This window comes from Ambystoma mexicanum, chromosome 3q, assembly GCF_040938575.1.
Source record: "Ambystoma mexicanum isolate Mex_15411 chromosome 3q, UKY_AmexF1_1, whole genome shotgun sequence".
NCBI classification, from domain to species: domain Eukaryota; kingdom Metazoa; phylum Chordata; class Amphibia; order Caudata; family Ambystomatidae; genus Ambystoma; species Ambystoma mexicanum.
Window position 1 is genome coordinate 350,163,896 of NC_090926.1, and position 12,516 is coordinate 350,176,411.

At 46.6% G+C, this 12,516-nt stretch overlaps 1 protein-coding gene across 1 annotated transcript in view; it reads right to left on the reverse strand.

The window, feature by feature from the left end:
- The window catches only part of GALNT10 (polypeptide N-acetylgalactosaminyltransferase 10), a 1,380,999-nt gene that overhangs the window by 510,264 nt on the left and 858,219 nt on the right, over window positions 1–12,516 (reverse strand). The window contains exon 7 of the mRNA XM_069653980.1: window positions 8,866–8,983. Within this exon, the coding sequence (XP_069510081.1) occupies window positions 8,866–8,983 (118 nt within the window). The remainder of the gene's footprint in view (window positions 1–8,865; window positions 8,984–12,516) is intronic.

Below are 12,516 nucleotides of genomic sequence, written 5' to 3' on the forward strand. Positions count from 1 at the left end.
CGTTTCTGAGAATCAATGGGTGGTCCATGTTACACAATTGTATGGGGTTCCCGATGGAAAAAAACCTCTTAACACCATGGGTTGTGCAAGAAACCTGAAGGGGTCTCACTCTCTAGTCCACGGTGATCTGTCACCCAGGTGGCCAGGACACAGCCATCGCTTTTGGATCCAGTTCCTGGGGGTGGACCAGTGCGGGAGGATCACCTGGATGAGGGGTCTTCAAGGAGTGGAAGTGGGACACCGGATGGCAAGACATGGTATCCCCTTCCCTGTAACACCTTTTCCCCATCCTACCAGGTAGGATACTTAGAAACTCAACCCCCCCTTTCCCGACATGAACACTTTCCCACAGACAGCTCACTGTGAGACAAAACTGACTAGCACCCGAGCCGTATACCGGACATGTCCCAACACAATTGTCAGGCAAAGTCAGGCAATTACTGATCATTACACACACATCTGAATTCCATCACACTTCCCCACACAGATAAAAGGCAGAGCACGAAAGCACACTCTGAGCAAGGCACAACACACGAGGAAGCAGCCATTCCAAGATGAGAGTTTAATACGAGAACAACGGCAGGACCGGAGAGGGTTGCAGACCTCTTTAGAGAAAAGACTGTTACTTTCATGAGCCTTCAAGAATATGAAACAGAAGACCTGGAATTAAAGTTGAAGAAACCTGCATTGTGTGTCAGAGGTACCCGGGGCTCTCGCGTGTTGATAACCAAGGCAGGAAGGAGTGTTTGCTGCCGTGGTACTGTCCTTGGCTCCTACAACAAAGCAGTTAAGTCAGCACAGCCAGTGAGTCAGGGAGACTGATACCAGACTGGTCTGTGTTAGAGCCAAGGTTGCAAGTGGCAACATTGTATAGAGAAATCTGAAGAGAACAGTGTGTGAAGCGTATGTGACGAGCAACACAAATAATTAAACCGCAGATGACTGACTGAACTTTTGAAGCCAAGACAGATACCGTAAACAGAGTGGTCGGGTGCCACGTGGGTGCTCATTCGAAGGTCTCTGTTAGGTATCCAACAGAGAGGTGGGAAAGATGAAAAGGAATTATGATATCGAAGTGGTCCTGCAACGGGTCAAGCTAAACCCTGTGCACATTTGAAAGTCTTCGATAGTTGATACTAACTGAAATTGGTCCAAACCCGGCTGAGGTAGACTGGGTAAGAGGAAGGATCTGAGCCCGGCTGAGGGGGATCCGGTGTGAACCACGAGTCACCTGAAAAAGAATATTCTAGAACATTGTAAAAGGGGATCGGAGCCCGGAAGAGGGGGATCCAGGCTGAAGAGTGAATCACCTGAATTGAGTACTTGTAAGAGGAAAATAACTTTCTTTTGGTACATCATGCCCTCTGAATCAAGAGACTTTGATAAGTAAACAGACTTGGGCACAGGAGGCTGTGATGCTAATGACTGAACTGGGTCCTCGTGCCGAAGAAGCCAGAGATTGTGCTACACTTGAGTGAAGCGCCTTATTCCGTGCTGAGAATGTGGGTAAGGGAGGCCAATGGCCTGAACATCCTGACATATATCTTTTTTGTGAACACATTTCCTTTGTATAAACATTAACCCCCCCCTTCCCCCACAATCTGTATTTAGAGGTAAGGATTGGCAGTAGTTTTTTTTTTTAGTATAGATCCTTTTATTTTGATAGACACCATTAGGACTGCGTTATTATTTGATGGTCATAGCTTGCTTCCATCTGTAGATTTAGGATTAGATCAGTCTTTATCATACCCTGGTTGAAGTTCAATAAACACCCTTGAACTATGGTCACTTGTGTCTGTTGTCTTAATGTTCCTATCAGTAGCTAGATTTGGGGAAAAAATTCTTTGATCCGGATTTTGAAGTGGAAGAGATGGTGAAGCTAATGAGTAAGTTAAAGCCTTCCTGCGCCCAAGATTGTAAAGCAAACATCTACTTTAAAAAAAAAAGGCATTCTGGGCAACTGTATTACTAAAACTCTTCAGGCACATGGAGTATACAGGAGAACTGCCAGGTAGCTGGAAGAGATCTATGTTAGTGCCAGTGCACAAAAAGGGATCTAGGAACGATCCCCTATTGACTTTTGTCAATGATGGACATAAGCCAAAAGCTCTTCCTTCATCGTGTTGCTTGAGAGATTAAGTGTGCGCATGAGCAGGGTCTACTAAAAACGTACCAAACAGCCTTTTCTAAGGCCCACCACTCAATTTGATTAATTTATTTTGACATTTATAGATTAAGGCACTCTCACACAAGCACATCACTTGGCTGGAGATGGTTGAGGGCAAAATATTGCGGTCTGCAATGAATCTACCCAGTTCAGTGCCCGTTGAGGCACTTCGAATGGGAGTTTGGTACTTTCTCTCTTGTCAATCTTTGGCTAGTGCAACGTACAAACTATATCTGAAATTGCATTCTCCCCAGACCAATGCCAATAAACCTGTGCAGATTCTGGGCACACAACACCAGAACAGAAAGGATAACTGCTTTATGCCCGTCCTTGAGGAATCTGCTATGGTGTTGTTGTCTGACCTGGGCATAACTGACTCCGGAATGTGATACACTGAACATCAAGCAGATACTAAAGAAGAGATCGAGAGAAATGGATAAAACATAGAATATAGATAAGCTTGCTACAAAGAAAATATATAAGGTTTATTCAATGTAGAGATTTTCTTTAAATGCTCTGCCCACATATATTACCAGGTGCTCTGATCAATCACTGAAGAGATTTATATTCTATTTACGCTTCAAAATCTTGCCTACCTGGGAGTATCAAGGAGCACGGCGAGGCTTACCATATGATTTGCGACTGTATCGGCTCTGCCAGTCAGAGGTCGAAACGGCCCAGCATATTTTAACTAAAATAAAACCTCTTTATCCTAAGAGTTATGGGAAGCAAGTTACACCTATAGAAAAGATTGAGACTGATCAATTCTGGAGCTGCATTTATAGAGACGAGTCTATTGTCATTACTGCCGCAGAATATTTTATATGGAAGATGGCATTGACAATCTTAGTATATTAAGTATTTTAGATCTCAAATTCTCTATTATTCTGTGGTGATGCCTATTTTATGGAAGACTGCACTGATGATTTTAACACTGGGATTTTAAACACCACAATATTTTCTTGTGTTTTATCCGTTTACCATCATATATATATATATATATATATATATATATATATATATATGATACATTACTCACCGTAATCGTATTTCTGATGCTTGTATCTGCTTAGATTCACATGCTGTGCATAGGCCGACATCTAGTGGAAGCTGCGGAGTATTACAGTTTGTTTTCGAAAATCGAAAAAGGGCGTCGACACAGGGCGTGCCAGTAATACTATCCCTAGTGTGACGTCCACTGTACCCATGATCCCTCACGCGTCTAGGATCCCCAGATTGTGTTTTTCCGCCATTCTGGTCGGAAGCACTTAATCGGAGTTCCCTGGCTTTGTGTGCGCCGGGAGCATAGAAATATAGAAATCATTGTATTGTGTGCATATATGCCATTAATGTATAAAGTGGTTTAGGTAGTGCTTAAGGTTTTAATAAACCAAACACACAAACTTGAAGAAAAAAAATAATGTATACATACAAACAATTCTCGTAACACTGATCCTAAAAACCTAACCTTAACAACTCGGGCAAACTCATAAAAATCTGCAAGGAGTTGGCCAATCCTGCTGCAGTCTCTACCGCTCCTGTCCCCTCCCAGGACCTTTGCACGGCCCTGGCTTCTCATTTAATCTCTAAAACTCAGGACATCCTGTCCTCTCTCTCTTTCTCTCCCCCTGCCCCCTCTACTCCCTGCTCTTCCTCTGGCCCTTCTTTGGCCACCTCTCCTCCCTCCTTCTGTGCCTTTCCCCTGTTCTCCTCAGATGAGGTTTATAGACCGATCTATGAAAGTCTGGTCAAAACAGGTTCTCCCCTGTTCCTCCAAAACCATCAAGGGCCACATTGACACCTTGGCTCCTGCTCTGGCTGACTTCTGCAACCACTCCTTCGCCACAGGAGTCTTCCCTTCCCCCCCTGAAGCACTCGCTTGGGCACCATCTAAAGAAACCTACTGCCGACCCCTCTTGCCCGGCTAACTATGGCCCAATCTCCATCACTCCTTTCCTGGGCAAACTCCTGGAACAACTGGCCATCTCCCAGCTTAATCTTCACACTGACTCTGTTGTGTCCATGACCATCAGTCTGGCTTCAGAGCTGCCAGAAGCATGGAAACTGGTCTCCTCAACATCTGTGAAGACCTGACTCCAGCCTCGATTCCAACACCCTGTGTCCTCATCTTACTTGATCCCTCTTCTGCCTTTGACACCATCAACCATGCCATCCTGCTCAACCATCTCTGTGATAACCTGGGTATCAGTGGTCAGGCTCTGGCGTGGCTGACTTCTTTCCTCTCCGACCGACCCTCCCATGTCCAACTTGGGTCCTTCCTCTCCTCTATCTTCATTTCTACCTGCCGTGTTCAGCAGGGGTCTAACCTCTATCCCTGGCTATTCAACCAATACCTGGCACTCCTTGCCGACAGAATTGCCGCTCTGTCTTAATTTTCAGTGCTATGCGGATGACACTCAACTCCTTTTCAGGCTCCTTTCCGCCACCTCTTCTCCTTCTCTCATCTCTGACTGTTTGTCTGCTATCCAGGAGTGGTGTGGCGCCGATGATCTCTGCCTTAATACCAGTAAGACAGAGATTCTCCTCATCGGCACACCTGCTCCCTCCTTTCCTGTCACTCTCTGGCCGGCCTCTTTTGGCCCTCTTCCTGTGCCCACCTGTGAGGCTAAAAACCTTGGGGTCATCTTAGACTCCACACACTCCTTCTCTCCTCACATCTCGGACGTCTCCAAGACGTCCCACTACCAGCTGCACCTCCTCAGAGGTATTCTTCCTTTCCTCTTCTTCCCCCAGAAGCTCACCGTCTCCAGAGCTCTGGTTCTCTCCAGGCTGGACTACTGCAACAGCCTCTTTCTAAATCTGCCCGCTTCTACTCTCCGCCTTCAGCAACTCATCCAGAACAGGACTGTGAGACTGGTCCTTGGCCTCAAGCCCAGGGATCGTATATCTCCAGGACTGAAATCTCTGCACTGGCTCCCAGTGGCTGCGAGGATTAAGTTCAAAACCCTCTGCATTGTGCACAAGGCCTTCTGGGGCCTGTGGCCTCAATACCTTCAACTCGCTCTACCCAAATATCTTCCTTCTCGAGCCTCCCTCTGGAACAGCCTCCCTGCCTTCCTGAAACTTGAGAACCATCTCCGGAAGCACCTCAAAACCTGTAATGCTCACCTGATTCCCGCAGAGGCGCCGGTCTTGACTGGGTGAATGCCGTATCTTCAAAGGTGATGTGTAACACACGGTTGGCTCTTTGGGCTGGACCTCTGTGCACTGTATGTCTGACTCGAAGAGTAAGATGTCTGCAGATAGAAAATATGGGATTAATGAACTGGGGTTATTGGGTGCCTCTCTCCTCTTCCCTTTCTCTTCTCCTGTAGAACCCCAAAGGTTAACACCCTCACCTTAGGTAAGTGAACGCCGAGCTCTCCATCTGCCTCGGGGCAGGGTGCCGTAACCAGTTTCTTCACTGGATAAGGGTGCAGGCCTCTTGACCTCAGAGGACTGCTGTCCGTCGTTAACTGCACGAACGGTAAGTTCTGGGCACTTCAAATGTCTTAAAAGTCTTTTGTAATGATATCTCTTGTTTTGCAGGGTTCCGGCGATGGCGGATGGCGGGCTGATGAGAGTTGAGGATCGAACCCGCGTGAGGAATAGAAGCGCCTGGAAGCACGCAAGTAAGCGCTTGTAGCCTGCTTCACGATGCGCGCTAACTGTCCCTTTTATCTTGCAGGTACAAGTTCGGAGCTTTAGAGAAGCTGAAGGGTGCTGGAATACCCACTGGATTCGGCGTGGGAAGGAGTAATGGCACGTGAGTAATAAAGTTGTCTTTAAACGCACCTTCTTTTGTCTTTCAGATGCGGGATGCAGCGCCGAAGGCCTCCGGAGCGTGCGAAGAGCTGGTAAGCTTTTGTCTTTCAGATGCCGGAATGCAGTGCGAGGCGTTGGTGACAGCCGATGGACCAGGTAAGAGATGCGCTGCCACTGAAGACCGTAGTGCTAACCTGTTCTTTCTTTGTCTTTACAGGTGCTGCTGAAGACTGGATTCCAGGATGGTAAGCCTTTGTTCCCTTACGTCCAGGATCAGAAGCAGAAGACACGATGAGCGTTCTGCTGCAGAGAATGCAGAATAACGCAAAGCAAGATTCATCCATCGGGTGTGGTTTAAATAGCCTCCTGTAGTGCTTAGGTGTCTCCTTCCACAGCCACGCCTAGGTAAGAAAAGAGTTCCTGCTTTCCAGAAGAGTTCCAGTGTTCTGAACCTAGGGAGTGGCTCCTGCCCCACCCAACAGGAAAAGTAGTCCCAAACAGAAGAGGATCAGGGGTTCAACTGGCAGGTAAGTAAGCAGCATGGTCTGCTGCAGGTAAGACCACCCAAGCATTATGAGCCAGGCGCTTCCAGCGCTGGGACTGGGCATCTTTATGAGCCTGGTGCCACTGGCGCCAGGACAGGGTCCAAAAGGTCCCAATTGGGACTGGCTGGCACTCGGAACCGGGGTTATGGGTCTGCTTCCAAGGGAGTCGGGCAAGTCCTGATCTTTTGGAAGCAGAGATCATGACAAAACCTTCCTCTTTGCTTCTGCTTTCTCTCCTCCTCCCCCTGCTGAACTCCTGGCTGAAACTGAAACTGCAATGCTCACCTGGCTACCCTCTGATCTCAGGCCCAGGTCCCCTCCCCTGCCAATTGCACCCCTGCACTACCTTCATGGCATCCCCGTACTTGGGGGCTGTTTTCTGTATACCTACAGCCCCCTACCAGCACTTGACACCTGATGTCTGCACTTACCCTTGCACTTGCCACCAGCTGGTCGCTCTTTTACTTTGCTTTATTTATCTATTCAGTTTTATTGTTGTTCCCATGTACTGCACTGGCACTTGCCCCCTGCACTTTTACCCTTCCCCTTTCCATGCACTTGCGCCATCTCAATGTCACATGGCCTAGTAAGATCGCTGTCCGTCTTCACTCTGTTCCCCTCACTTGCATCGTCACGCCTTGAAACACTTGTGTATAGGCGCGTTAAAAATGCCATATTGTATCAATGTGCAAAAAACGCAATTGCCCTGAATCGGTGGCTTGATTATTTTTGTCATATCTATGTATATGTTTGTCCAGCATTGTATTGTACCACAGACTGGTTTTACCAATTTCTGTGATATCTATGTATATGTTGGTCCACCTAGGTGGTTTAGTATTGTCTTAGACACATTAGGGTTTTATGATCAGTGTTTGGGATATGGACTATTACGGCACTTTCTGCACATTGCACTTTGAGAATTCTTTATATGTATATTGTGATGGTGTTTTTATCTGTATGATCGCATCCACAAGGTGTTGCTATCTAATCATGAGCCAGCTGAGGAAGCTTTTAAAAAAAAAATTGAATGTTTAAATAACTTACATTTTTCTATGGAAACTGTATCCTCTTTTAACAACTGTTTTTTGTATATATCAAACCAAACCACAAAGCATAGAACTTGCCACTGTTGCTAGTTTGCTACTACTGGAGAAGGTGTGGACTAGGTGTTTAAATCAAGGTTACCTGCCTCTTGGTTTCGCCATAGGAACCATGATACATGGATTCAGAACACCATCTTCCCATTTGGGTAGTAGGAGACTCAGAGCAAGCGTACTACCAAAAGGTATGTAACAATCTGCCCATCAAGCAATACCTGCTCTCACAGTCTGGCACCATCACAGCTCACACAGTACTTTACCATCTTGCACTTTCCTTAATGTGTCAATCCCTAGAACACAGGTGGATATTTAGTGTATTCTTTAAAAAAAAACAACTACTCATATCCTCTAGGGCAGCATTCAAAATGTTGATCCCTTCAGTAAAATGTTCATTGCCACTACACATAAATGCGGCAGGATGGCAGCTTCAGATCACCACTGGGTGAGCACAATAAATACCCCTTAGTGAGGACATACTCTTTTTACAGAAATCAAACATTGTTTAACTGTTAAGGTACTATAATCTGCTTTGTACCCAGCAGAAATATAGTACAATACAATTGTTTATTATTTTTGGAAGCATTTTACTTGCTGTGGTTGTCTTCTGTGAGCTGTTTTCAAGGCCTTGAAGGGGACTTGGCATCAGAGGAGGAGAATAAGTCTAATCTGCAGAAGCAGCAAACGGTCAAAAAGTGAAAGATTGCATTTTCCACTTACCTACCAATTAAGCCCCACCATTATTAGTAGTAGTAGTAGCAGTATCTGCCATAGAAAAGAATTCCGCTGGAAAATTGCATAACCGTCGCTCAGACACATCCTTTGTCTTTACTGTTGGGTAGATTGTGAGCTTGCTGGATGCCCTTGCATGGCATAATCAGTGAGGTGAAACTGTACCTCTCTAGGGCACAATGAGAACGGGGTCCACATCTGGAAACCCGTATAAGGTTGCTGATGGTACACTTGTTCAGATGCGAATTATAACTAGCATTACGGCACTGGACGGCCTCGACCAGACTGACATACAACAGATATTTCTCCTCTGCGAAGGTTTCACATGAATCTAAAGCTTACTGAGTGGGATGCATCCCATGAAATAGGTTATTTGAACCATGTTCATTCTCAGTAAAGGGGATCCCACTTTTTTGTAAATAAGCCAGTGTGCAGCAATATGAAGATGCAAAACAGATATTGGGAAATGTCTGCTACTGCTTTAAAACGTATGGGCGGTTTCATGTTTGCCTAGTGAAGAAAACACAAGATACAATTGGTGCAAATTCTAAATTCTGACCTTGAAAGATATCTCATATTGCTCTCCTCCCCAGATCTCCAGTCCAGGGTCATAGCCTCCCAGCTCCCAGAACCACTTCCGATCCATTGCAAACAGCCCCCCTGCCATTACAGGAGATCTAAAGGGAAAAAGGGAAACAGCATTTTAATACAATGTAGCCTCAGGATGGCAAATCAGGTGAAGGCATTAAGCTCACATCTACAGGGTCACATCTTTGCAGCTCTCAGACAACAGTGTTTGGCAATCTAGGCAACAGCATTTTAGAAAGTGGGTCAACAACAAAAAGACTGGGGGAACGTGGCAATGTTTTCTTTAGGCAGTGCAAGAGAAAGAAATAAGTGCTTTAGATCTCCAGTATTGGTGACTTTCAGAAAATGCCCAACCTCTCAGGATGTGATCCACTAGAACTTTTAAATTGCAATTTAAGTAAAATGATTTGCCATCCTTTTGAAACCACAACCTACCTAAACAAGCACCATTTAGGGTACATATATAGACACACTGCCATTACCCTATCAGTAAGCTATAGCTTGTGTGACGGGTCAAAAGGGGGACGCTGACTCAGATCTGACTTATTATTTATTTAAAAGGAAATGAAAAGTAGTAACTTTCCCTGCTCTAAGGGTTACCTAACAGAAACTAACTAGGGTGCTTGTAAGTGTGCCATGAAGTCCAAAATAAAGTTACTCACCGTAGTGACTACCTTACTCCTGCCTAGTCCATAGTCCCCTTTCCTCCATACTTGTGGGACATTCAGTCCTTCAGGGCGGGACCAGAGCACTTTTGTTAAAAAGTATACAAAATGTAATTTTTGTCCTTTTATTTTTACGCGGGGCCACCGCAAGTGGCCGTAACTCCGCCTTCCTGAGCTCCGCCCCGCGCATCGCCCTTCAGTCCTTTTCTATCGCCAGGTCTGAAACCATTTAAGCAACAATAGAGGATACTTATTAGAGTGGGTGACGGCGGGCGTATGGAGGAAATGGGACTATGGACTAGGAGTAAGGTAGTCACTACAGTAAGTAACTTAGTTATACTCCTATTGCCCGTCCCCTTTCCTCCATACTTGTGGGAGATTCCCAAGCACTAACCATAGGTAGCACGAGTGGATGGAAATGTTCCTTACTGGAATACATTCTTGAGAACTGCCTGGCCAAATTGGGCATCAGACATGGAGTTCAGGTCTAAGCAGTAATGCTTGCAAAAAGCCGATGGGGAGGCCCACGTAGCCGCCTTGGCAATGGACTTCCAAGGGACATACTTTTGGAAGGCAACAGCAGCTGCTTTGCCACAGACTAGATGTGCATGAATGCCCTTCGTTGTTGAAGGCCTTGAATCTTATAGGCTTCTGAAATACCTGAGGCAATCCAACGGGAGATGGATGCTTTCGAAGCTCGTTTCCCTTTTGGGTCTCTGAATGTATCAAAGAGTTGTGAGGAGCCTCTGAGTTCACTTGTTCTATCGAGGTAAAACCTTAGGGCTCAACTGACGTCGAAGTTGTGTAAAAACTCTCTCTTCATCAGATGCCGGGTGATGGAAGAAGACAGGTAAGGCGATTGATTGGTTCAAATGAAAATCAGTAACCACTGTAGGAAGGAACGAAGGATGAGTGAAGCACAACCTTATCCCTGTGGAAAGTGAGGAACGGATGTTCCACGGAAAGAGCTTGCTTACTCGCCTTGCCGATGTTATTTCGATCAGAAAAGCAACCTTCCAAGAGAGGTAGTTAAGATCGGTAGTGGCCATGGGTTCAAACGGCTTATGGCATAACGCAGTGAGCACTACAGTCTGATCCCATTTGGGATGATGGGTCTACACCGGCGGAAGAGATGAAGACCCGCAAAGTGTCTTTTGATGACTGGTTTAGTCAATGAAAAGGACTAGCTGTCTGTGGACAAGTAGGTCGCAATGGCGGGTAAAGAAGTCCTGCATAACAGAACATGTATGCCAGAATCTGAAAGGTCAGACACAAAGTATAGAACAGTGTCGACCGAAGCATGCCTGGGATTGGGCTGTTTAGCTAAACACCAATGTCAAAAACGGAGCCATTTGCTCCTGTACTGGGCCCTGGTAGAAGGTTTCCTGGCCACTTGGATAATGCGCATGTTGTCTTCAGACAGATTGAACTACACTAAAGATCTGAACTCAGGCACCAGGCCACAAGCTGAACAATTGTGGGGAGGGGTGCCACAGATGTTGATTGCTCTGGTGAAGAAGGTCGGGAATCTGCAGCAATCTGATCGGGGAAGTACGGACGGATGCTGCAGTTCCAAAAACCAGGATCTGGCTGGCCACCAAGGAGCCATGAAGAGGAGTGTGCATTTCGATGCGCTCCCGAGCTTGCAGATTGACAGATGACTCAATGGTAATGGAGGGAAAGCATAAGCTTTCATGTTGTCCCACAAGATCTCAAGGGCGTCCCCCAGGGAAGATGCTCCGAGCCTATCCCTGGACGCATAAAGAGGAAGTTTCCTGTTTGAATATGTTGCAAAGAGGTCCACCTGTGGAGCGCCCATTGATGGAAAATGTTGGAGAGGACATCGCTGTTCATTTCCCACTTGTAACTGGCTGCCGATTGGCGACTGAGTGAATCTGCAGCCACATTGATTTGACCCGGGATGTGTACAGCCTGGAGACAAACATTGCGCTGGACGGCCAAGTCTGAGATTCGTATAGCAAGATCCATAAGGTGAGGAGACTTGGTGCCCCCCTGCTTGTTGATGTAAAACATTGCCACAGAATTGTCTGTTAGAATACGGACCACACTGTTGGTGATAGTCGGTTGAGAAGCCTTGAGTGCCAGGAACACAGCCTGGAATTCCAGGTAATTGATATGGAACTGCAGGTCTTGAGGCGTCGACAAATGGAACACCTTGAGGTGACGCAGCATCGCTCCCCAACCCAGAAGGGAGGAGTCTGTAGTAACCGTTGCTTGTGGGCAGGGCTCCTGGAAGGAGGTCCCCAGTGAAAGTCTGTAGGCGGTAGACCCCCATTGTAAATCCGCCGTCATGCAGGATGGAACTAGAATAATCTTGGAATCCGGATCCCAAGCCTGGGACCAGCAGCTCCGAAGAGCTAGCTGAGCGTGCCTCATCTTCAGACGTGCAAGAGGTAGAGCTAACATGCAATAAGCCATGAGACCCAGAAGTCTTTGGAACCACGAGGTGGTCATGTGAAGACTGGAGGAAGAGTTGGCAGGTGGTCGACAGGTCTGCAATCCTGTCCGTCCTTAGGAACATCTTGGTACTGACAGTAGCCCAACGGAAACCCAGAAAGATCAGGTCTCGAGAGACTGTCATGGATGATTTCCGCCAATACACAGACAGCCCAAGATGGAACAAGAACTGAAGGAGTGACTGAAGATTGGTCGAACCGGTCCGTGGGCAAGCACTGCGCAGGAGACAATCGTACAAGTGTGGGTATACATGAACCCCCTGCAGTCTGAGGAATGCAGCGATGACCGACATCTTCGTAAAGACACGCAGTGCCGAGCTGAGAACAAAAGGGAGTACACGAAACTGGAAGTGTTCTGCTCCAACAGAGAACCGTAGATATTTTCGATGCAGGCTCCAAATCAGAATGTGCATGTATGCATCGTGAAGGTCAACCATGCTGAACCGCTCGCTCTTCCGGAGAGAGGACTTTATCTTGCAG